The 22,257-nt window shown below is 45.1% G+C and overlaps 1 protein-coding gene across 1 annotated transcript in view; it reads right to left on the minus strand.

Annotated features, from left to right (window-relative positions):
* PIR (pirin) overlaps positions 1-22,257 on the minus strand; it is a 104,100-nt gene that overhangs the window by 75,843 nt on the left and 6,000 nt on the right. The window contains exon 3 of the mRNA XM_080795638.1: positions 14,929-15,021. Coding sequence (XP_080651764.1) covers positions 14,929-15,021 — 93 coding nt within the window. The remainder of the gene's footprint in view (positions 1-14,928; positions 15,022-22,257) is intronic.

Raw genomic sequence — 22,257 nt, forward strand, 5'->3', positions numbered from 1 at the left:
GTTCCTACTTCTTGGCGCGTTCGTATATTGGGGAGGACAGAGACACAACACCAAAACAGGAACGAAAGAAAAGTGGCACTTGCCATGTGACATTTAAGAGCCCTTAATTAATTCTGAAGAATTACAGTACAAGACAGAGTAAAGTTTGTTGTTTCCTTCTGGCTGGTATTTAGAAGGACGAGCCTGATGATCTCATTCAATGTTTCTAGGTGCAAAACTCTTTCTTGAAAGCAAAGCATTTATATTATAGATAAGACCATGTTTACTTTTAATTTCCATGGGCCTCAAATGGTGGGGGTTTTTTTTTTCTATTGGTAGCTGAGTAGGAAAGAGAGAAAAACAAAACAAAAACCATGGCTTGAGGCCATGGCTGTTCAGAGAGGCCGGCAAGGAACATATCACATAATAGTAGCGGCTAGCCGCTCTTCACGTATGGAAACATAATGTTGAATCCATACAAGTAAGGACCCACGTTATTTTACAAAAATGTTTTAATTACTTGGGCAATCACGGAGACTGCTGGAGTATCACCCCACTAAGCTCACCCAATCCCGGCCCCACAGAAACCTTCACAAGGGCCAAAAGGCGGTTTTAAAAAGAAAACATAACCAACAGCCTTTGGGTATTCAGCCAAGTATTTTTTTTAAAAAGCGCTACTGGGTCCTGCTGCCGAGGCTGCAGGGACTCCCTCGGCACTGCCCCCTGCTGGTGGACCCCGGCCCTGGGGAACCGCTCAGGCTCTGGGGCCAGGGCTGGAAGCTAAGGTTTGCCATTTACCAGGTGTGAGATGTGGAGCCAAGTCCTTTAACTTCGTGGAGGCTCGGTTTCTTCGGGTACAACCGGGGCCTAGGAGAGGAGCTCAGCAAGCGCGTGAGTACTAAATGCGTAACGTGGACAAAGTGCCTGGCACCTAAGGGTTCAGTAAGTTCTAGAATGGGCACACGTGCCACACTTCCGCTGCCGGAGAGCCCATCCGTGGGTCTTCCCTCATGCTTCCTGGAAACTATTTCTGCCGATATTCTCACGGCTCGCTTCCTCACTTCATTCGGGCTCCGTTCAAACGTCAGGGCCTAAGAGAGGACGCCCCCAGCCAATCTGTCACATGGTCCATCTATCCTTTATCCTCCTACCCTGACTTGTTTCTTCTTCCTCGATTCTTCCCAAAGGGACACTATGCCATGTAACTATTTTTTATTATTATTAGTATTATTTTTGCCATGTAATTATTTGGTTATTCACTGTCTTCCGTAAGAAAGCGTAACCTTCCCGAAGGTTCCAGCCCAGCACGGGTGTTAAAGATCTGCGGAACGAACAGGTCATTGATGAAAACAGTGCAGCTTAGGGTGCTTAAGGTCACGCCATTCGTAACAGCAGGGCAAGGACTTAAATTAACATTTGGTCTTTGAAAATAAAACCAGTTCTCCCTCCCATGCTGCCTGGCCATCTTGGCGGCAGCACATGTGTTGTGAGATCTGATGGGAGTTGCTAAAACAGCCAGGACTGGGGTGCCTGGGTGGTTCAGTCGGTTAAGCATCCGACTCGTGATTTTAGCTCGGGTCATGACCTCAGGGTCGTGAGATCGAACCCCGAGTCAGGCTCCATGCTGGGTGTGGAGCCTGCTTGAGATTGTCTCTCTCCTTCTGCCTCTGCCCCTCTCCCGGGGTCACTCTCTCTGAGAGACAAGAGAGAGAAAGAGAGAGAGAGAACACCAGCCAGGACGGCCAACTGCAAGGCCTTCAGGCGAACTGGCCACCTCTGGCAAAGAAAGGGTCCTTGTGCTGTTGTAGGCAAAGCTGAAAACGGGCCTCATGAGTCCTGGGTGAGGGGAAGAGGCAGATGGAGAGATGGGCAGCCACAGGTTCCTGAGAGGAGGTGCTCCCAGGATCCTTCCTTGGTGCGGACATGAAGAGTTCTACCCAACAATGTCTAACTACAGAAAAAAGAACAACCAACTTAATTTAGGCAATTTTCCTTTTATATTTTTCTATTGCTCCCATTCACAAATGTCTCCCAAATCCACTCATTTTCCCTTCCCTAGGAGTAAAATATCTGACAGGAACATCAAGGTTCGATAACAATCAGATTCCTGAATCCAACTACTCAGGTGAGCTGAGTCGTGGACTCCCGGCAGAACCTTCCAGCTGCTTCTAGAACCCCAGGGGGAAGCCAGGAATGCCCTTGCTCCTCAAACCCCACTCAGGATTCAACCTTTTGGGGAATCTCTTCAGACAAACTACCACTGGCTCCTCATGTAATCGTCAGACTAAGAGCACCTACATCTCTTAAAACTGTGGTCAAGGTGTTCGCGTCCGCTGTGTTATGGTTCCTGTGCTATACTGAAGGGGCCGCAAGGGAATGGTCTACCAACTTCTATGATTACATGAATTTTCCATATGCAGAAGTGTAGTGTCTGCAGCCAGGGTGAGAACAGTGGGTCGTTGGAAGTATTGTTGCTGAAGAGCGCCCTCTGCTGATCCTAACAGTGTGTGCTCGCTGATCCCCCAAACAGGGCCGGGCCTCCCTAACAGAGCCGCTGATAGCCAAGCCTGTCTTCTAGCCCGGGCATGGGGTCTCTGCTTCAAGACCGAGTGCAGCTGGCAGGTGGCCATCTGGACGTCAAGGGACCAGCTCTGTCGTGGAGCAGAGGGAAGGTTTTCCGCCCCCATGCTCCCTAGTTAAAAGCTGTCAAGGCAGACCCCAAAGAATGAAGGTTTGGGGCTCACAGGGCGCTTACCGAGATAGGTTTTAGGGATTTCCCTCTTGCTTAAATATTTTGCTAAGATTTCATTCGAATATTTAACTTAATTAAGCAGCTGACATTTTTAGATGGGAATATAAGAATATTCTTATTCTCTGATTCAATTCACTGTAAGGATTTAATTTGTCAAACTTCTCGCCAGTGTGTTTATTGTACTTGACGTTACTGGGCCACACTTCTCGGCTTTTCGACCTCAAGGAGCAATAAAAACAAGAATAAAAAACAAAAACCCTCCAAGCAAACAAAGAAAAAGTAGCAATAAAAACATTTTACAATAAGGGGGTGTGATAGAAGGATGTCAATTTTTATCTTTTGCCTTTTTTTTAATAAACTTTGGGGGTAATTTTAAATGTCTCTTTTTTCCCCCCTGTCTTTGCAGCTTGCACAGGGGAAACTGTCATCACAAACTCATAAACAGGAAGTTAGAAATCACCCAAAAGAAACACAAGGATCATCCCTTCGCGGCCTTCGGGGAGCCACCACTCTAGCAGGGGAAACACTAAAATACGCAGATAAGAGAATCTGATACTAAAATGAAGTATGGTGGGGGAAGGGCAGCGACTCCTGATCTCAGGGCTCTAAGTTCAAGCCCCACGTTGAGTACAGAGGTTACTTAAAAATAAAATCTGTTTAAAAAGAAAAAGACGTACAATCAGTCCCTGTGGAAACACCGAGAAAAAGACTAACTCTGATGAGAGCAAGAATCTGAAGGAAAGGGGGAGACATTCATGGAGGAGGCAAACCCCCCCAGCTGGTCTCTAAGAGACTGAACTACTGGGGAAAAGCCGGGGAGGGTCGGGCAAAAAAAGTACAGAGGAGGCAAAGAATTTGTATGTTGTAATAAAAGGCCAGAAACAATTAAAGCATGGTTTTGTTAGCTACGCTGTTATTACCAGATCACCAATGGTCCTGCGGCCGCCAAGAAGTGAAATGACTCCTTAGACACCCGGGCGGTGAGCCAGCCTCATCCGTTCCCTCCCTGAAGTTCAGAGAAGAGCATTACTTTGCACTTACAGGCAGGAAATTTGGATCCCTGGACCGCAAAAGCACTGGGTCCCACAGTAAGTAACAGAGACACTCTGAGGTGTTCCCAGCTGGGGATCCGCGTCTCAGGCGCAATCTTGTTTCTAATGGTATTAACTTGACAATGTTTTGAGATAGTATCAGGGAGCTCTGTTCTAGAAGGAGTGGTAGCGTGTGAGAGTGGACAAGTGCGGGCCTGGGATGGGCCTGCCCAATCCCGCCCTACATGGGCTGTGTGACCTTGACAAGTCACCACTTCTGAGCCTCTGTTTCCTCTCCTGTAAAATGGGGGGTGGCTAACGATTCCTACTTTTCAGGATTGTTGTGAAGCTTGGAGGCAACATGCGGAGGCCATGTGGCAGCTCATACTGCGTGGCAAATTTCCTTCGGGTTTGGTCCTATATGGTCGGGCAGTTCATTTTAAGAGCGTCTCTTGATGGAGAACACTGAAGCAGCTTTGCTAATAGGGTTGAAGACTTAACAAGGATTTTTCTTTTAATATTTATTTATTTTAGGGGAGAGGGGCAGAGGGAGAGGGGGTTCTAAGCAGACTCCGCACCGAGAGCAGAGCCTGACGTGGGGCTCGATCTCACGACCCTGAGCCGAAACCAGGAGTCGGACACTTAGCCAACTGCGCCCCCCAGGTGCCCACTGCAAGGAGCTTTTCATCACGTAATGATCTATGTTCGTTTACTCTGGACTTAATTTCAGTCTCACTTCAAAAGCGTTATTGGGTGACATAAAAGGATGTTTAATGACTGGTTTACAGTCGTTATTATGTCCCCTCTTCCAAAGTGTCAACATGGTCTCTCAGACATGAATGGTTTGTGTTTGTAACTGTAACAGGGTAGGGGAGGGGAAGATGGGGAAGCCCGCTGGGAACTTGTTTGGATTACTTTTGAAGACTATTTCAGTTAAGCACTACTTTCCCATGTGTGGCCTAGACCGAGGTGGGATTCTCCCCTGTGGGAACAGGCCTCTGGGCGGCAGAACGTTCGGCAGCATTCCAGGCCTCTCCTCACTAGATGGCAGCAGCTCCCTCCAATTGGTATAACCAGCCCCGTCTCCAGAAATTCCCACATTGGCCTCATGGAGGCAAAGTCACCCCCCCCCCCCCCCCCCCGTCAGAACCACTGAGGTAGACAGTCTCTAGTCCTGACTTTCAGACTTAAGACGGCGCCAATTTAGAACGACAGCATTGGGGGCGCCTGGGTGGCTCAGTGGGTTAAAGCCTCTGCCTTTGGCTCAGGTCATGATCTCAGGGTCCTGGGATCGAGCCCTGCATCAGGATCTCTGCTCAGCGGGGAGCCTGCTCCCTCCTCTCTCTCTGCCTCCTCTCTCTCTGCCTGCTTCTCTCTCTGCCTACTTGTGATCTCTGTCAAATAAATAAATAAAATCTAAAAAAGAAAAAGAAACAACAGCATTAACTGGGGAGAGTCGGGATAGAAAACATTGGCCCATCGTTTGTAACTGGAGGTCAAGCTCTACTGTGGAAGGCCTTCTCCAGTAAAGGGCCAACCTACAGCTCTAGATCCCACCCCACCCTACACATCCAATTTTTAAAAAATGTATCTCACAGAGCTTTTATTTTATTTATTTATTTTTAAAGTAAGCTCCATCTAGGCCCAACGTAGGGCTTGAACTCACACGACCCTGAGATTATGAGTCACGTGCTCTACTGAGCAAGCCAGGCACACCCCCCCTACACACATCGAATTTTTAAGTCTAACTACTTACTCACCATTTCTAGGATACCCCCATGCCATACCCTCTACCTTTTCCTCCACCAGAGTTTCCTCTCCTCATATCTAACTTATTCCTTAAGGCTGTACTAAATGAAACTCTCCCAGACCTTTCTGTGAGAAACGCTAGCTTCTCCCTCAGAATGTGAAACTTCATCAACGGGACCTCTCTGGCTCCTCCTTAATTGTTTTCTGACGGTCTTGCCAACTAGTAGTCCTCTGCTCCCCCCGTAGACTCGCCTTCACAGGCGCACGCAAGCGCACACACACAATGTTAATTTCCTAGTGGCCGGGGAAGAGTTCGAGGAGAAAGTTACACTTTCTAACTTGAGGCGCTCCTTTATATTTCGTGGGACCCCCTAATGGCACACAAATGTCTCCTAAAGGAAGGTGCCCCTGGGTCACCCTCCCCATTACACACTGGCGTACGCTATTAGCTTAACTGGTGGACTGGTTGATTTGACATGGAGAGGGCAGACCCAAGTTGGACGCCTCGGCAGGAGTTCCCAGAGGGCCAGTGGGCACCAGGAACTTCACCAGGCACGAAAGCACTGTTGATCCTCAAACATGGTGTGTGAAGAGGGAATTCTGAAAATAGCGTTATTTAAATAACCAATACACATGGCTCAAAACTGCAAAGGCACCACAAAAAAAAAAAAAAAGAGGTTTAGAGTGAAAATGAACTCTTTCCCTCCATCACTCAGTAACCTTCCCTGGAAGGCACAGGACCGGCTTCCTGGGTGTCCCCTCAGAGATAACTCAGGCATACCCAAGAATCAAGGTCTAAGTTGGCGATACCCCAAATGTCCATCAACACAGGACTGAATAAACAAAATGTGGCAGAGCCGTACGATGGATAATTATTCAGCCATAAAAAGGAATTAAGTTCTGACACATGTTACAACATGGAGGAGCCTTAAAAACATTTTGCCGGGGGAAGAAAACCAGACACAAGACGCCACATAGCATATGATTCCTTTTGTACGAAATGTTTGGAATAGGCAAACCCATGGAGACAGAGAGCATGGCTGCCAGAGGCTGGGGGAAGGGGAGATGGGGAGGGACTCTCCGTGAGTATCGGCTTTCTTTTGGGGTTCATGAAAACGTTCTGGGATCAGAGGTGACAGTTGCCCAATATCGTGAAAATACTAAAAACTGCTAAATATTTTCAAAAAGCCTTGTGACTATGTATCCGTATCTGTCATTAAGTGTTTTTTTCTCTAAGCGTCATCTTTTGGACTTGTAACATGAATTTTGGAATTTTATTTTCTTTGCATTAATGTAATATGTAGAAGTAATCACTTGTTAAAACAGCCCAGCTTTCCCATAATACAACTGATTAAAAAAACCATTTTTTAAAAATAAAGGTGGGGGCCCCTGGGTGGCACAGTTAGTCGGTTGAGCGTCTGACTCTTGATTTTGGCTCGGGTCATGATCTCAGGGTCGTGAGATCGAGCCCTGCGTCAGGCTCTGTGCTCAGCTCAAGAGTCTGCTTGAGACTCTCTCTTCCCTCTCCCCTTCCCCCACCCCCCCAAGCACACTCATGAGCGCACCCTCTCTGTCAAATAAATAAATCTTTAAAATAAAAAATTTTCAAAGAATAAAGGTATAGTTTTCTGCTTCTTATATAAATTCTACACTATGCCACAATAATTCTGGCACGTTCTAACGACCATGGAGATTATTCTGTATTAGAACATATCAAGCTGTGGCATTCTTAATGGCTGTGTAGTGTATCACGTATGTCATTTTATGGACTTGTGTGTTTAAACCATGAGTTCTCACCTGGGGGCCGTCGGGTAGCCCGCCCACCCTAAAGCAGGCAGTAGGCAGTATCTGGAAATATTTTTTGTTATCACCACTGGAAGTGGGGGGAGCTACTGGGATCTAGTGAGTACAGCCCAGGGAGGCTGCTCCATGCCCTACAAGGTACAGGACAGCCCCCACAGCACAGTTAGCCTCTCAAAACGTTACTAGCGCCCAGGTTGAGAAGCCTTGATTTAAACAGCCCATGATTAAGGAAAATAGAAATTATTTAGAATATTTGCTTTTATAAATGATGTTGAAGATGCCATCTTCCAGACACAGAACTTCCCTATATGTAATTTCCAGGTATATAACGATTCCCCTATTATTTTGGATACTTTGTTGCCCTTTTTCCCAACTTTTTAAAATTGGAATCAACATTTGGAGAGCAAGCCTTTGTTCTTACTTTGATTTTTTTTTTCCCCAGAAAATTATCTAGATTTCTAGAAGTAGGTTACTGGGTAAAAGGGGAGTAACTTTTTCCTCTGAGATATATGGGGCTCCCACTGCTCCCATGAAGGGGATATTTCCCCCATTCTCTCTGGTTATTGCTTTCATGCAGGGAAGTGGCTGACTTTTGCAGAATGATTTTATATCCAGCCCCTTAACTAAGAGGTTTTGGCTGATACTCTTAGATTTTACTTCCTTCCTATGATCTATTGAGCCCCAACCCCAAATCATGCCAAACACAGACAGAAGCTAAGACCTACATGCATACACTATAAGCACGGCTTCTGGACAAATCCTCTGCCCTCCATCCTCCTTCCATCACATCACCACCCAAAGCTGGATGTGGCCACTGTGGGATTTGTTTTTATTACCATATTTCCTAAAAATAAACACTCTTTCCTCCTCCTCTCCGACAGCCTTGACTCTGATGAGTAGCTTCGAAGCTTCCCGAGTCATATTAAATCATAATGGTGCTGGGAGACATTCTTGTGTTCTTTTTTCCCTCAAATTAACAGGGTTCTATCTAATAGCTCAGTGTTAGACACGACACGGGAAGTCCACTGAAAAGTCATCACGATATTGCGAACGTACCCTTCTTTCCCAGTTTTCCTAGAGTAAGCTTTTGTCTTTGCAAAAGGGGTTTGGATTTTAATCCAGCTTTTTGCCCGTCCCCTTCACAGCTTCGCTTCGACGATGGGATGGCTCCATTTGGGAGAGTAACCAGCGAGCTAGAAACCACGGGCCGTGCGGGAGATGGGAGGTCTGAACGCAGTCGTAAGCTTGAGGTGTGAATCACCAGCACCCTTCCCTGCCTCCCCAGGACCTCGTCCAGCCTTTGCATGCAAATGCTGCTGGCTGCCATCTGGCAAATAAGAGTGTGACTTTCCCAATGGCCACACCCTTGCCAACAGGACCGGTCTGTTCTCCTGAGCACAAGTCCAAAAGCCTGCTGAAGCTTGCAGGGAAAAACCTGAAAACACACCTTCTAAGCCCATCTAAGAACGTAAGCGACGACGTCATCCTTAAGGGTCCCTGAATTATGATGGTGTCGTTAATGTCCCTATGCGGGAGTAACCGATCACGCCGGCTTCCCCAGGACTGAGGGCTTCGCCTGGAGCATGGAACCTTCAGTGCTGGAACCAGAAAAGACCCAAGGTTGTAACTTAAAGGATGATTGTGAAAGACACAAAATGCCTTTCTTCTCAGAACAGGTGAAAAGTTCATCAACGGGACACTGAACTTCAAGTGCTAAACTTGGGCAGGGCATGGGTTTTTCAGATCATTCTGTTTTGGATTGTTCATAGCTGCCCTAAGCAAATCAAGATATGAAGACTGACCGGAAATGGGTAACTACAGAATTATTCCACCCTTTACCACTCAGGCCTTTTTGAAAACAGGGCTCCCCAGAGTCCTAACTGCCGGCAGGAAATACTGAACGCATTTTTCCCCTTGGTCTTGTGACCTTCAGCTGTGCCTCCTTTTCCAGGACATTCCTTCTTCCTCCATTGTCGGGCAAGTTTTTAACAGAAAAGATATAGTTATCCAAACCATTAAGTTAAAAAAAAGGATTACCTGCTAACTCAGTAAAATCAGGTCCTCGCTCTTATAGAATTATAGTATTTCTGGTTTCAAAGATCATCTAGATGGGCGCTTCTCCAATCCTACTGCGCATATCAATTGCTCGAGGATGTTGATGAAATGCAGATTATGCGTCCACAGAGCAGAGGGGGAGTCTGAGGTCCCAGTTTCACAGTTCACACTCGAGGTAATAAGAATTTTGTAGAAAAGTATTCTCATTTCTTTGATCACATATCACTATTTGAAAAAAATGTGAGCATGCACTCATAATGTAGATATCTATTTATATTTTATATTCACGTGTGAGCACAGCAGAATTGCACTTTTATTTTAAAAAATTAATGTCTGCCAGCACAGCACTGACTCATGTAAGCACCCAGCCTATTTGGAGGACCACTGATCCTGAAAACGCACCCATTACGTTAACATTCGGTGAATCCTTGTCATTTCTCCAGGCATAAGAAAATCACTGATTCAAGAACCTATTCTATATTTTACATATATATATATACGGTCTATATTATTAGAAAGTTCTTGGGGCACTCGGTGACTCAGTGAGCTAAGCATCTGCCTTCGACTCAGGTCATGTTCCCAGGGTCCTGGGATCGAGCCCCACATTGGGCTCCCTGATCAGCAGGAAGCCTGCTTCCCCCTCTCCCACTCTCCCTACTTATGTTTCCTCTCTAGCTGTGTCTCTGTCAAATAAATAAATAAAATCTTTTAAAAAAGAAGGAAATTTCTAATTTCAAAGAGATTTTTCTCTAGCTACAGGGAGTTTAAACAAGTACAATAGGGATGCCTGGGTGACTCAGTTAAGCACCTGCCTTCGGCTCTGGACATGATCCCGGGGTCCTGGGATCGAGCCCCCCCACCCCACATTGGGCTCCCTGCCCAGCAGGGAGTCTGCTTCTCCCTCTCACTCTCCCTCTGTGCTCGTTCGCTCTCTCCCTCTCGAAAATAAATAAAATTTTTTAAAAAAGAAGAAGAAAGGAAGTTCCTCCTTCTGTTGGTTTGTGTGTATGCTCTGTATCCAAAGGCTTACCTCTGGGGCCTGCAAAACCAGCCTAATCCCTCTTAACACTCTGGCAACTCCGATCACTGAGAAGGGCCTGATTCCTTAATATTCAAGAAGCTTCTATAAGACAGTAAGAATACCAGCAACCCGAAAGGAAAAAAAAAATAGGCCGAGAATATAAACACGTAAGGTAAACAAATATTTTAAACTGAAAAGATACAACCTCACTCAGATAAAAGAAATGCAAATTAAAACTATGGGGGCACCTGAGTGGCTCAGTTGGTTGAGCGTCTGCCTGCGTCTCAGGTCATGATCCCAGGGTCCTGGGATCGAGCCCCACATCGGGCTCTGTGCTCAGCGTGAAGCCTGCTTCTCCCTCTCCCACTCCCCCTGCTTGTGTTCCCTCTCTCACTGTCTCTGTCAAATAAATAAAATTAAAAAAAACAAATTAAAACTATGATGACGCATTCTTTTTCACTTATCAAGTGGCAAAGATAAAGAAAAGTTGGACAAATATACGATGTTGGTGATGCTGAGGAAAGACAGGCACCCTCCTACACTGCTGTGGTAATGTCGATGGTACAACCTTCATGGCAGGGACCTATTGAAGCCATTAGAGAGGAGTTTTTTGAATTCTGGGAAAATGTTAACGGTATAATGTTAAATGGAAAACAAAAAGGCAGAAAACATACAGCGCGACACCAGAAAAAAAGTACTGAAAGTAAATTTATCAAAACAATAATGACACCTGTTTCTGAGCAGCAGGACAACGTAAGTGATTCTAGCTCTGTGGTTTTTTTTTTTTTTAGATTTAATTTATTCCTTTGAGAGAGCATGAGAGAGAGAGAACATGAGTGGGGGGCGGGGGGCAGAGGCAGAGGGAGAAGCAGGCTCCCCACTGAGCAGGGAGCCCAAAGTGGGGCTCCATCCCAGGACCCTGAAATCATGACCTGAGCCAAAGGCAGATGCTTAACCCACTGAGCCACCCAGGCGCCCCCAGCTCCGTTCTTTACGCTAATCAGCCTTTTCAAACTTTATACGAAGCCTGTAGAAAATGAGTCAGGAGGAGTTGATGAGAGCCTATAAGTGCGCCCGGTTTTGAACTGCATACTTTTAACATTCACCTTAAGAGAAAGAGGAGCCCTTGGCTAACCTACATGCCTGGGAAAAAACACGTACAGGTGATTCTGGTTATTCCCAGTCGTTATGTTCTCTAAAGTTGCCACAATCATCAGATTCGTGAACACCGAACCAACCAATGCTCTGGAAAAATACAGGGTCTGGTCCCTTGGAGCCTCCAACCACATTTTCATCAACCAATCATATATAACCTTGTTTTATGTGTGTTTCTGTTTAAAGACACCTCATTTGTGTGTGTGTGTGTGCGTGTGCATACACATACATACAGTTGCTTCATTAACACTGAACTCAAAGCAAGCGGCCCTCTACCCTCTGAACAAAACTCTCTAACACACATCCTTTCTCCGAAAGGTACAAACTCTTCAAACACTAGACAGTACTCCAGCACTCTGCTTGGGGACTACTTTAAACAGCAAAATCACTCACAAAAAGCACAAGAATGTGAAGATGCGGTATTAAGTAGACCTCAAGGACACCTGTTAATAGTCCGCGAGCTGAACCCAGAGGGCAGCGGGGCCTCGGCCAGGACCACGCCCACTGACTCGCTCCGCGCTCGCCCGCGACAGCACCAACGCCGCAGGTACAGCGTCGGGGCTTACCCATAAATTTTAGTAAGTAGATGAATTCACGAACATAGACTCCACAGATAATGAGTAGTGACTGCAAGTAAGGAAAATTCTTACTCAAAAGTCAAGGGCCAAACAGCAGTAGGCTACAGCTGAACTCCTTCACAATTTAAAGTTGAGCACCTGAGGCGCCTGGGCGGCTCAGTGGGTTAAAGCCTCTGCCTTCGGCTCAGGTCATGATCTCAGGGTCCTGGGATCGAGCCCCGCATCGGGCTCTCTGCTCAGCGGGGAGCCTGCTTCCCTCCTCTCTCTCTCTCTGCCTGCCTCTCTGCCTACTTGTGATCTCTGTCTGTCAAATAAATAAATAAAATCTTTAAAAAAAAATAAAATAAAGTTGAGCACCTTACGATTTATAAATTACAATTTATAGAGGCAATTAAGTTTCCTTTCCATAATGCAAAAGAAAGCAATGTGTGCCATCATCATTCATTTGGCTTAATGTACTCATCGTCTTTAGCAAAAACTTTCTTATCCAATTAAATTCAGCCCATAGTCACTGAGTATCTCCACCCGCAGAACATGGAGAGGTGTGGGATTATCTCAGCTGAAGCAATTTACAGTCCTCCTGACCATGGGAGGGGAGGTTGAGGCCATTCCTAACCCCAGTACATGACAGACAGAATACGATCGAGGCCACCGTAGACATCTATTGTGCCCGAGACGAGTAAACATAGAAAGCTATGGGGACCCAACGAAGGAGAAAGTGCACCCTCTTGAGACTGTCTTATGAAACGTGATGGAGACAGTGACATCTGAAAAGAGCTTGAGGGACGAGTACAGTGGTAACTGGAGCTGTGGGAGGAAGGGGTGACGATGTCCTGAAACCAGAAGCAGAGGAGCATGGTGGGGAGATATGTTCTGGAAACTGAGTCAGAATCCAGCATGGGTGTAAGGTAAATGAAAGGCATGGTTTCCCTTACTGCTGGAAGGCAAGACAAAATGCCCCCAAAAAGCTAACAAAGAAGAGAACTTGAAGGCCAATGACTAAGTGAGGAAGGGAGACCGGTCCAACTACCTTGATCCTTCGCATTATTTCCAGAAGCTTCCTGGTTTACTCAATCTTTACAATGCAGTGATTAACTCTTGACTGGTCCATCTTTGACCTCCTTAACCAGACTGGGAACGGGAAGCAAGCAGGGGCCAAGCCTTCTTCCTTAGCCTCCCTCCCTCCCCAACACAAACACACACACACACAACCTACAAAAGGTTGCCTGACACCAATACCTTCATGTACCAGTCTTTAGTAAATATTTACTCGTTCAATAATTGGCTTGACAAACACACTGAGCCCTGGTCTGTTTCCTAATACAGGTTCTTCCCACGGAGCACATGGCTACAATTTCTTGTTAACTATCCCCACGTTTTCTCAGAATATAGGCGTATGTGGAGAATGAGACTCTTAAAGTGCCACAATCTTGCATTATACATTTTTATCTCCTTATCTAAAACTGAAAATAAGTGTTCACCCCATCTCTACAAATATTATAGTTAAATTTGTAAATGTATTGGTATGACCGTAAAAACCCTAATTTTTAGGCTATGTTCTATTTCAGCCTTTGATTCTATAATTCCTTTTAGAAGTAAATACTAATAGTGTTCTTGGATTGTCTTTGGAGTATAAATATTACGAGATTAAACATTTCTGAATACTCTTTTTCTTAAAAAGATTTTATTCATTTATTTGACAGAGAGATCACAAGTAGGCAGAGAGGCAGGCGGGGTGGGAGGAAGCAGGCTTCCCGCTGAGTGGAAAGCCTGATGCGGGGCTCGATCCCAGGACCCCGAGATCATGACCTGAGCCGAAGGCAGAGGCTTTAACACACTGAGCCACCCAGGCGCCCCACATTTCTGAATATTCTTGAAGAAAAACTAGGTTTTTTTACATAAAATTATTGAAATCACATCTTAAATTGTTTCTTCTCTCACAAAATATTTTAATTATATAAATATTTTAAGAAGCGCATTCTTTTTTTTTTAATTTTTTTTTGGGGGGGGGATGAGGGAGGGACAGAAGGAGAGAGGGAAGAGAATCCCAACTGGACTTCACGCCCAGTGCATGAGCCCCACACGGGGCTTGATCCCACAACCCCGAGATCATGACCTGAGCCGAAATCAAGAGGCCAACACCTTAATGACAGAGCCACCCAGGTGCCCCAGAAGCCAATTCTTGTTCTTTATTAACTGCCCAAATAAAAATGTCTCCAGTTGCACAAATTCAAAGAATATTAAAAACAGTAAAGATTTAAATTTTAATATACTTCATGTAAAGTACGTGGCTTGCCATAGTAGCTAGTCTATAGCTAAGAACTCACAAATTAATTTAATTATTATTCATGGTTTCTGACTTTGAGTTTTCTATTAGAAGTGATTACTATGGGCGCCTGGCTGGCTCAGTCAAAGACGATGCGACTCTTGATCTCAGGGTCGTGAGTTTGAGCCCCACGCTGGGTGTAGAGCTTACTTAAATCAGTAAATATTTAAAACAAGAAGCGACTATAAGATTTTGGGGTGCCTTGGTGGCACAGTTGGTTGAGCGTCTAACTCTTGGTTTTGACTTGGGTTGTGATCTCACGGTCATGAAATGGAGCCCCGAGACAGCTCTGTGCTCAGCTCAGAGTCTGGTTAAGATCTTCTCTCCCTCTCCCTCGGCCCTTCCTCCCCACGTGTGCACGCGTTCTTTCTCTCTCTCAAATAAATAAATCTTCAGCAAAAAAAGGAAATGATTACTAGATTTAATAACAGAGGCAAATTCAAAAATACTCACGTTTGGAGTCAACTTATTTTACTTACTGTCTCAAAACCTCGATGTGGGTGATCAGGAAATCCGCCTGGTCTACCTCCTTTAAATTCATCAAACAGTAAAAATGGATCCAGATTTTTTAACTGAAATAAAAATTAAATCCAGCAGATTAGACATGCCTTTTAAACCACACTAGTCGGGGCTATACTCATGGATAGATCTAGCAAAACTCACCAAAAATGACAGAGCTAATGATAAACTTCTGCAATGACAGTTATTTTCAGGCAAGAACTACTTACATACACACACACACACACACACACACACACACACACGGATTGACTAAGTTAAAGAGCTGATTTTATAAGAAGTACAAAGAGAGGAAAAACATTTCATGATCATCTAAGATCTAAAGGGTTAGCACAAACAAGATACTGTCTTTCCTAAACAGATGCAAAAAAAAAAAAAAAAAACCCCACCAGTGACTGCATTATCATAAATGCTATGGAGGAGGACAATTTAACACATATGTTAGACTACTCTATCCAGGCAAAGATACACATGAAATTATGATGGGAGATGGGCTGAGGATAGAGGCCAAATCTTAAAGGAGTTGGGGTTTTATCCTGAAGGTGACGGGTTTTAATCAGGTTAAGATCAGATTTAGAAAGATCACTCTAGCATTCAAGTGGAAGATGGCTGAGAGAAGGAAGACAGGAGACGAAGAATATTCAGAAGACACTTTCACTAGTCCAGGCAAAAACAAAGGTCCACTCAGGCAATGGCAGTAGAGATGGAGAATGAGAAACAGAGGAGCACTGGACGCCCCGCCCCCCAGGTTTCTAGCTACGGTGCCTGGGAAGATGGGAGAGACATCCAGAAGCCCAGGGAATCTAACAGAAGAAGCAGCCCTGAAATCGTTATTTTAGGTAGTCATTTTAGGTCACGCTGACTCTGAGATATCTACATAAACGTTATCTGTCAAAATAAAACTACGGATCATCAGTGTCTGGAATGTTGTACAAAAGGTCGAGAGAGGCAGAAACAGATCAGGCAGTCGTCAGCGTATCTTTACAGCTATCTTGGTTATTTCTGGCCAGTTGTTATTCTACAAAAGTTTTTATTAAACTTAAAAGCTTAGGGAAATAGAAATGTATTTCTAATTGGAATCGCTTTGAGTCTATGGACCAAGTGGGAAAGAGAGACCTTTTTTTTTTTTTTTTTTTGAGAGAGAGAGAGAGAGAGAGAGCGCACATGTATGAACACGGGGAGAAGGGCAGAGGGAGAGGGCGAGGGAGACACGATCTTAAGCAGGCTCAGCACCCAGTGTGGAGCCCCAAGGCAGGGCGCCATCCCACGACCCTGAGAACATGACCTGAGCTGAAATCAACAGCGGGATGCTTAAGTGACCGAGCCGCCCAGGTGTCCCTAGGGAAGGTTGATATTTATATAATACTGAGGTTTCCTATACATAAACAGAGTTATCTCCACCTATTTGGGGCTTTTAAAATGTCTTTCAATAGGGTTTGTAATTTTCTCCATAAAGACTTTGTATATATTTTTTTAAATTTTTGTAGCTAACATTTCTAAGGACATTGTAAATACGATTTTTAAATTGTGTTTTTGAATAGTATGCTACTAAGGATTAAAAATGTAAATAGAAAAGTGATTTTTGAACATTGTTAAGCTCTTATTAATTTTAATAATCTATCCATACTTTGGGTTTTCTTTCTAGACATTCAGATCACCAGCGTATTTATCAATAAGCTTTTGCCCAGGGGCACCTGGGTGGCTCAGTTGTTAAGTGTCTGCCTTCGGCTCAGGTCATAATCCCCGGGTTCTGGGATCAAGCTGCACACTGGGCTCCCTGCTCAGCCAGGAGTCTGCTTCTCCCCCCTTCCTCTGCCTGCTCGTGAGCTGTCTCTTTCTCTCTTAAATGAATAAACAAAAATCTTTTTTTCAAAAAAATAAGCTTTTGCCCAGTAGTTCACAAATTCCTTTGGTTGCATTAAAGGTGTGGCAGGCTGCTTTTCTCTGGGTTTTGCTAGGCTTGGCTGGCCTCCACATGGCTTGTCATTCTTCATCCCAAGCTGAAACAGTGTCCACTATCTAGGACATGCTGTTCTCATAACCAAGGACAGGAGCAAATGGAAACCAAGCCAACAGGGCACAATCACGTTAACGCGTCCCATTGGTGGCAGCATGTGACATGGGCAAGCCCAGGGCAGGAGGAGGGCACTTAAACCCTGCCTATGGGACTCACAGTTAATGTACCTAAAACTGGGGGGAGTGTGTAATCCCACGGGGGGTGGGCAGTAAATATTTGGGAATAATATCCCAACCAACACCCGTCAGCAAATAACGGGTTTTTCCCCTTCGTTGTCCAGCCTTACACGTTCTGTTTCTTTCTCTTGTCTTTTTGCAAGCTAGCATATCTACAATAATGCTGAGAAGTGACAGTAATAGATGTCCTTGTTTCCCCCGATTTTATACAGATTCGCCACCACACAGGTTGTTTAATGCAGGTTTTCTGCGGATTCTCTTCCTAAGAAGAAAGGATCCCCACTTCTTCTAGTTTACTAATTTTTTGAACATACACAGTTGTTGAATTTTTATTGAACCCTTTTTTTTTGTGTTATTGAGATACTTTTCCTCCCCTGTAATCTCTTAATGTTGGTAAATAACGTAACTAGATTAACCAACCTCAAACCAAATTTGCTACATTTTGGCAATCCAAACTTTGTGGCGATATATTATCTTTTTAATACATCGCTGTATCTGGGTGGTTAATATTTTATGATTCTTGCTACAATGTGTATAAAAGCAACGTGATTATCCTTTCACTTGCTGTCCTTGCCCGGTCTTGACTGCAAGGCAATGCCATTTCATGAAGTGATGCCCTTCCTTGGACAGTCTGCACAGTGCTAGAATTACCTGCATCTTAAATATTAACTATTGGGTGAAATTTATCTGTAAAATCATCTGGAGCTGCCGTCTTTGTCACAGGCTTTAAAATACTGACTCCAGGGGTGCCTGGATGGCTCAGTGGGTTAAAGCCTCTGCCTTCGGCTCAGGTCATGATCCCAGGGTCCTCAGCAGGGAGCCTGCCTCCCCCCCCCCTCTGCCTGCTGCTCTGCCTACTTGTGATCTCTCCCTCTGTCAAATAAATAATTAAAATATTAAAAAAAATACTGACTCCATTGCCCTAATGGCTATGAAACTATTCGGACTTTCTTCTTTCTTTCTCATTGTTTTCAGACTTTAAGCCTTTCTCCAGCTTCCCGGCAGGTGAGCTAATTACATTTTTTAAGTTGCGTGTTTATCTCAGGGAGTCTACTGGGTCATGCAGCTAGAAATTTCTAGAGAGTACTAGACCCTCTCTTTGTCCCTGTCTCTGGTTTCAACTCTCTGATTTTCACGTTCCATGGGAAAACACACACACACACACACACACCAGATAGTGTGCACACACATAAATTTAACAAGCTACCGCAAGCTTTTCACATAACCAAGTCTCAGTTCCTTCACTTTAAAATGTGGCCCATACCCATTAAAAAGCTGGGCCACTTTGCAGCCCATCTCAGTCCTGTGTTTCATGTAGTGAAATACTAAAAGGTAACTGAAAAGCAAAACATTTATTGAATCCTCCCCCCAAACACCCAAGAGGGTGCTTCAACCTCAAGGTCCATTTCAAACCACCCTCACTGCTGTCCAGCAAGTCCCCAATATTTCCATCTCCTCTCACTCAACTCCTCACCCCCTCACGCCCTCTCACCTTTGCACCCCTGGGAGACAGTGTGCTCCTTTCCTCCTCCTCCCCTCTCCCCTTCTGGATGGACCCTCTCCCCCGCCAGCTCTCTGCCCCTTCCAGGGAAAATCAGTCCTAGACCTTTCCAGCCTTACTACGTCACCCATAAATCCACTTGAGCTCAGTGAAAGCCCGTGAATGGAACCAGGCCTGGGAGGAAGAGGGTGAAAAGGCTCCTCTTGTATTATGTATTTTTCCTCTCACTGGATAATACACAGCTTGAAGCGCTGCAAACAATGAGTGCCCGGCAGCGGGGTCGATGCCTAGAGCGCCGTGGGTTTGAGACCAGTGGCCGGGGTGTGCACCGACCCGTCTCCGAGCCACACCGTCCCCACATGCACAAGAAAGGCTTCAGATGGCTTTTTAAGGTGGCTTTTTAGTTCCACGCTATTAGGATTCTCTGACATTAAAATATGGGTAAAGAGGAGATGAATATGTATTTCTTTTTGGTACCAGTTTGGTGTCCAAGAGATAGGGGAAGGGGCTGAAGAGGTAGAAACGTCCAGTCACAAAATAAGTAAGTCACGGGGACGGACAGGACAGCCGGCGCTGTCTGCTGACAGGTGGTGGCCAGGCTTGCGGCGGCCAGCGGTTCGTAACGTACGTAAATATCAAATCACTCTGCGGGACACCTGAAGCTAAGACACCAGCCATTATGCTGCAGCAGAGAAATAAAAATACCATCACACACACATACACACAAAAGAAAAAACTGTGTAAAAAAAAAAAAAAAGGAAAGAGTTTCCCATGAGCAAGTATGTCCTGCTATGAAATAAATGGTGGAAAGCAGAGGTTCCTTCTTTCCAGGCCCTCCCTCATCACCATCCGCCGCTCGCAGGACACGGGTCATCACCTGGCAAGGACTGTTTGCTCGACACCGATGGCACACTCGAAACTTCTGGTCGCCAATCCATGACACGGGGACGGGCCGAGGAAGACAAGGTAGCACAAGCAAAAGACTGCAGTAGCGGGGGCTGGTCGAGAAGAGCCAGAAGGATGTAGTGTTTGTGGCCAAGAGATGGGGCGTAAGTGTGAGTATCTGGCATCAGACTACTGTACTAGAGTGTGATTCACAGGGCTGGGTATTAGGACTTATTAAATTTCCTAACATTCTGGGGTTGCCTGGGTGGCTCAGCCGGGTAGGCGTTTGTCTTCAGCTCAGGTCATGATCCCAGGGTCCGGGGTGGAGCCCGGTGTCGGGCTCCCTGCTCAGTGGGGAGACTGCTTCTCCCCCCTACCTCTGCAGCTCCCTCTGCCACTCCCCCTGCTTGTGCGCACACGTGCTCTCTCACTCTCTCTCTCCGTCAAATAAAGTCTTTTAAAAGAATAAATCAAGTTCCTAATATTCAGTAAACATTTAACAAGTATTCAAGGGCATGTCAAGGGCATGCCTTGTGATTGGTAGGCAGGATCTGATTGATAGAACTCGGATTTTCTACGTTTTGACTTGGTCGCCAACTCATCCACACCTTTCTCGCTCTACATATCAAACCGATGAGCTTCTCAAAGCTTTTGAACCAAAGGAGAAGGTCCTTTCCCTCACACTGTTCCAAATCCTTTAACTGCCAAATTCAGGTGACAGCTTCAAAGCTATTTCCTTTGATGTCCTGAGAAGGCCCATCAAGACCTGTGGCCACCACCCGTCCAGTCTGTGACACTCCCTTAGTGAGGCTCCAGCTGCCTGGCGTTTTATTTAAATCAGGAAGCACTGGACCTAGCTACCAGGAACGTTAGTTCCTTGCAGATAGGGCCAACATTATGCTTTTTTATGCCGTTCCACTGCCTCGAGAATAATTCTGTGTGCACAGAAGGTACTAAAGACATCCCAAGTGGTCCTTGGGTTACATCCCAAGGCACCCTTGTAGCTGGGTGTGGTCACATGACTGACTCTGGCTAATGAGAGGTATGTAGAAATTGCTGGGTGAGCCTTTTAGGGAAATCCTTTATATATATATACATATATATATATATAAATATATATATATATATATTTTTTTTTAAAGATGGATAGTGGCACCCAGCACCCTTGTAGCTGGGTGTGGTCACATGACTGACTCTGGCTAATGAGAGGTATGTAGAAATTGCTGGGTGAGCCTTTTAGGGAAATCCTTTATATATATATACATATATATATATAAATATATATATGTGTATATATATATATATATATTTTAAAGATGGATAGTGGCACCTTGCTGTTTGCCCTCTTCGTCCTCTCTGCACCCAACGGTCGCTATTGCCCCAACAGCTGTCTCGGACCATAAGGCGATGCACTAAGAAGGAACTAAAAATGATGAACTAAGATAGAATGATCATGGGTCTCTGAAAAGTGGGGAGCCTTCAGGCCCACCCTAGACCTTGGGTTTTCTAAAGAGAAACACAAATCCTTACACAGGCAAACCATTGGTTTTAGTGGCCGCTTTGTGTTACACAGCTGAACCTAAACCTCACGGACAGAGGGGCAATAATGTCCTGGCAGTGGCCTGGGACCAGCTGAGATCCCGCCCTCCCAACACCCAACACCACGCCCGCCTGTGTCAAGGCAACATGGGTGCAGCAGAAGGGAAAGGATCATGGAGTCCCAGGATCGAGTCCTGCATCGGGCTCCCTGCTCAGTGGGGAGTCTGCTTCTCCCTCTCACTCTCCCCTCTCATGCTCGCTCTCCCTCATTCTCTCTCTCTCTCAAATAAATAAATAAAAATAAAATCTTAAAAAAAAAAACCACTGAAAACGCAGAAGGAAACTGGCAGCATGAAGTCCAGACTGAGATCTAGATTCAGCCTTGAATGGACTTGAGCTCTGACTCCATGCCCCTCTACCATGATTCAACATCCAGAGACCTCGATAATGGACAGCGCCATCTACACAGTCTGTATCAATCAGGACCAAGATTCTTCAAGGTTATTTGACAATATCAGGAGACTCATAATTTTTAAGTACATAATGGCATTATAGTTTAATTTCTTAAAGTTGCAATCTTTTAGAAACACAAACTGCAATATTTACAAGTAAAATGGAACAATTCACCTTTAAGATACTTTGAATGCAGGGGGGCCCGGGTGGCTCAGTGGGTTAAAGCCTCTGCCTTCGGCTCAGGTCATGGTCTCCGGGTCCTGGGATCGAGCCCCACATCGGGCTCTCTGCTCAGCAGGGAGCCTGCTTCCCTTCCTTTCTCTCTCTGCCTGCCTCTCTGCCTACTTGTGATCTCTGTCAAATAAATAAAATCTTTAAAAAAATAATAATAAAATACTTTGAATGCAGGAACAGATGGGGAATATAGAGGAAATGAGAATGTCCGTGAGTTGATCACTATGGTGATTGGGTACATGGGGACTCATTACACTCTTTTCTCTATTTTTCTAGGTTTGCAATTCTTCATGATTTAAAAAAAAAAATGTCTGAGACTGGTCCCAGGAAAGTCATGTTCCACTCATATCAAACTCATATCAAACACTGTGGTAAATTCTACACTAAATAGCTCTGGGCTCCAAAGGGTCGGCGATGTTTCTTTACAGACGAAGCCTTGGCGCAAAAAGTTTAAAACTTACCGCCCCGAAACCACATCAGTGCT

The sequence above is a fragment of the Martes martes genome (assembly GCF_963455335.1).
Source record: "Martes martes genome assembly, chromosome: X".
Taxonomy (NCBI): domain Eukaryota; kingdom Metazoa; phylum Chordata; class Mammalia; order Carnivora; family Mustelidae; genus Martes; species Martes martes.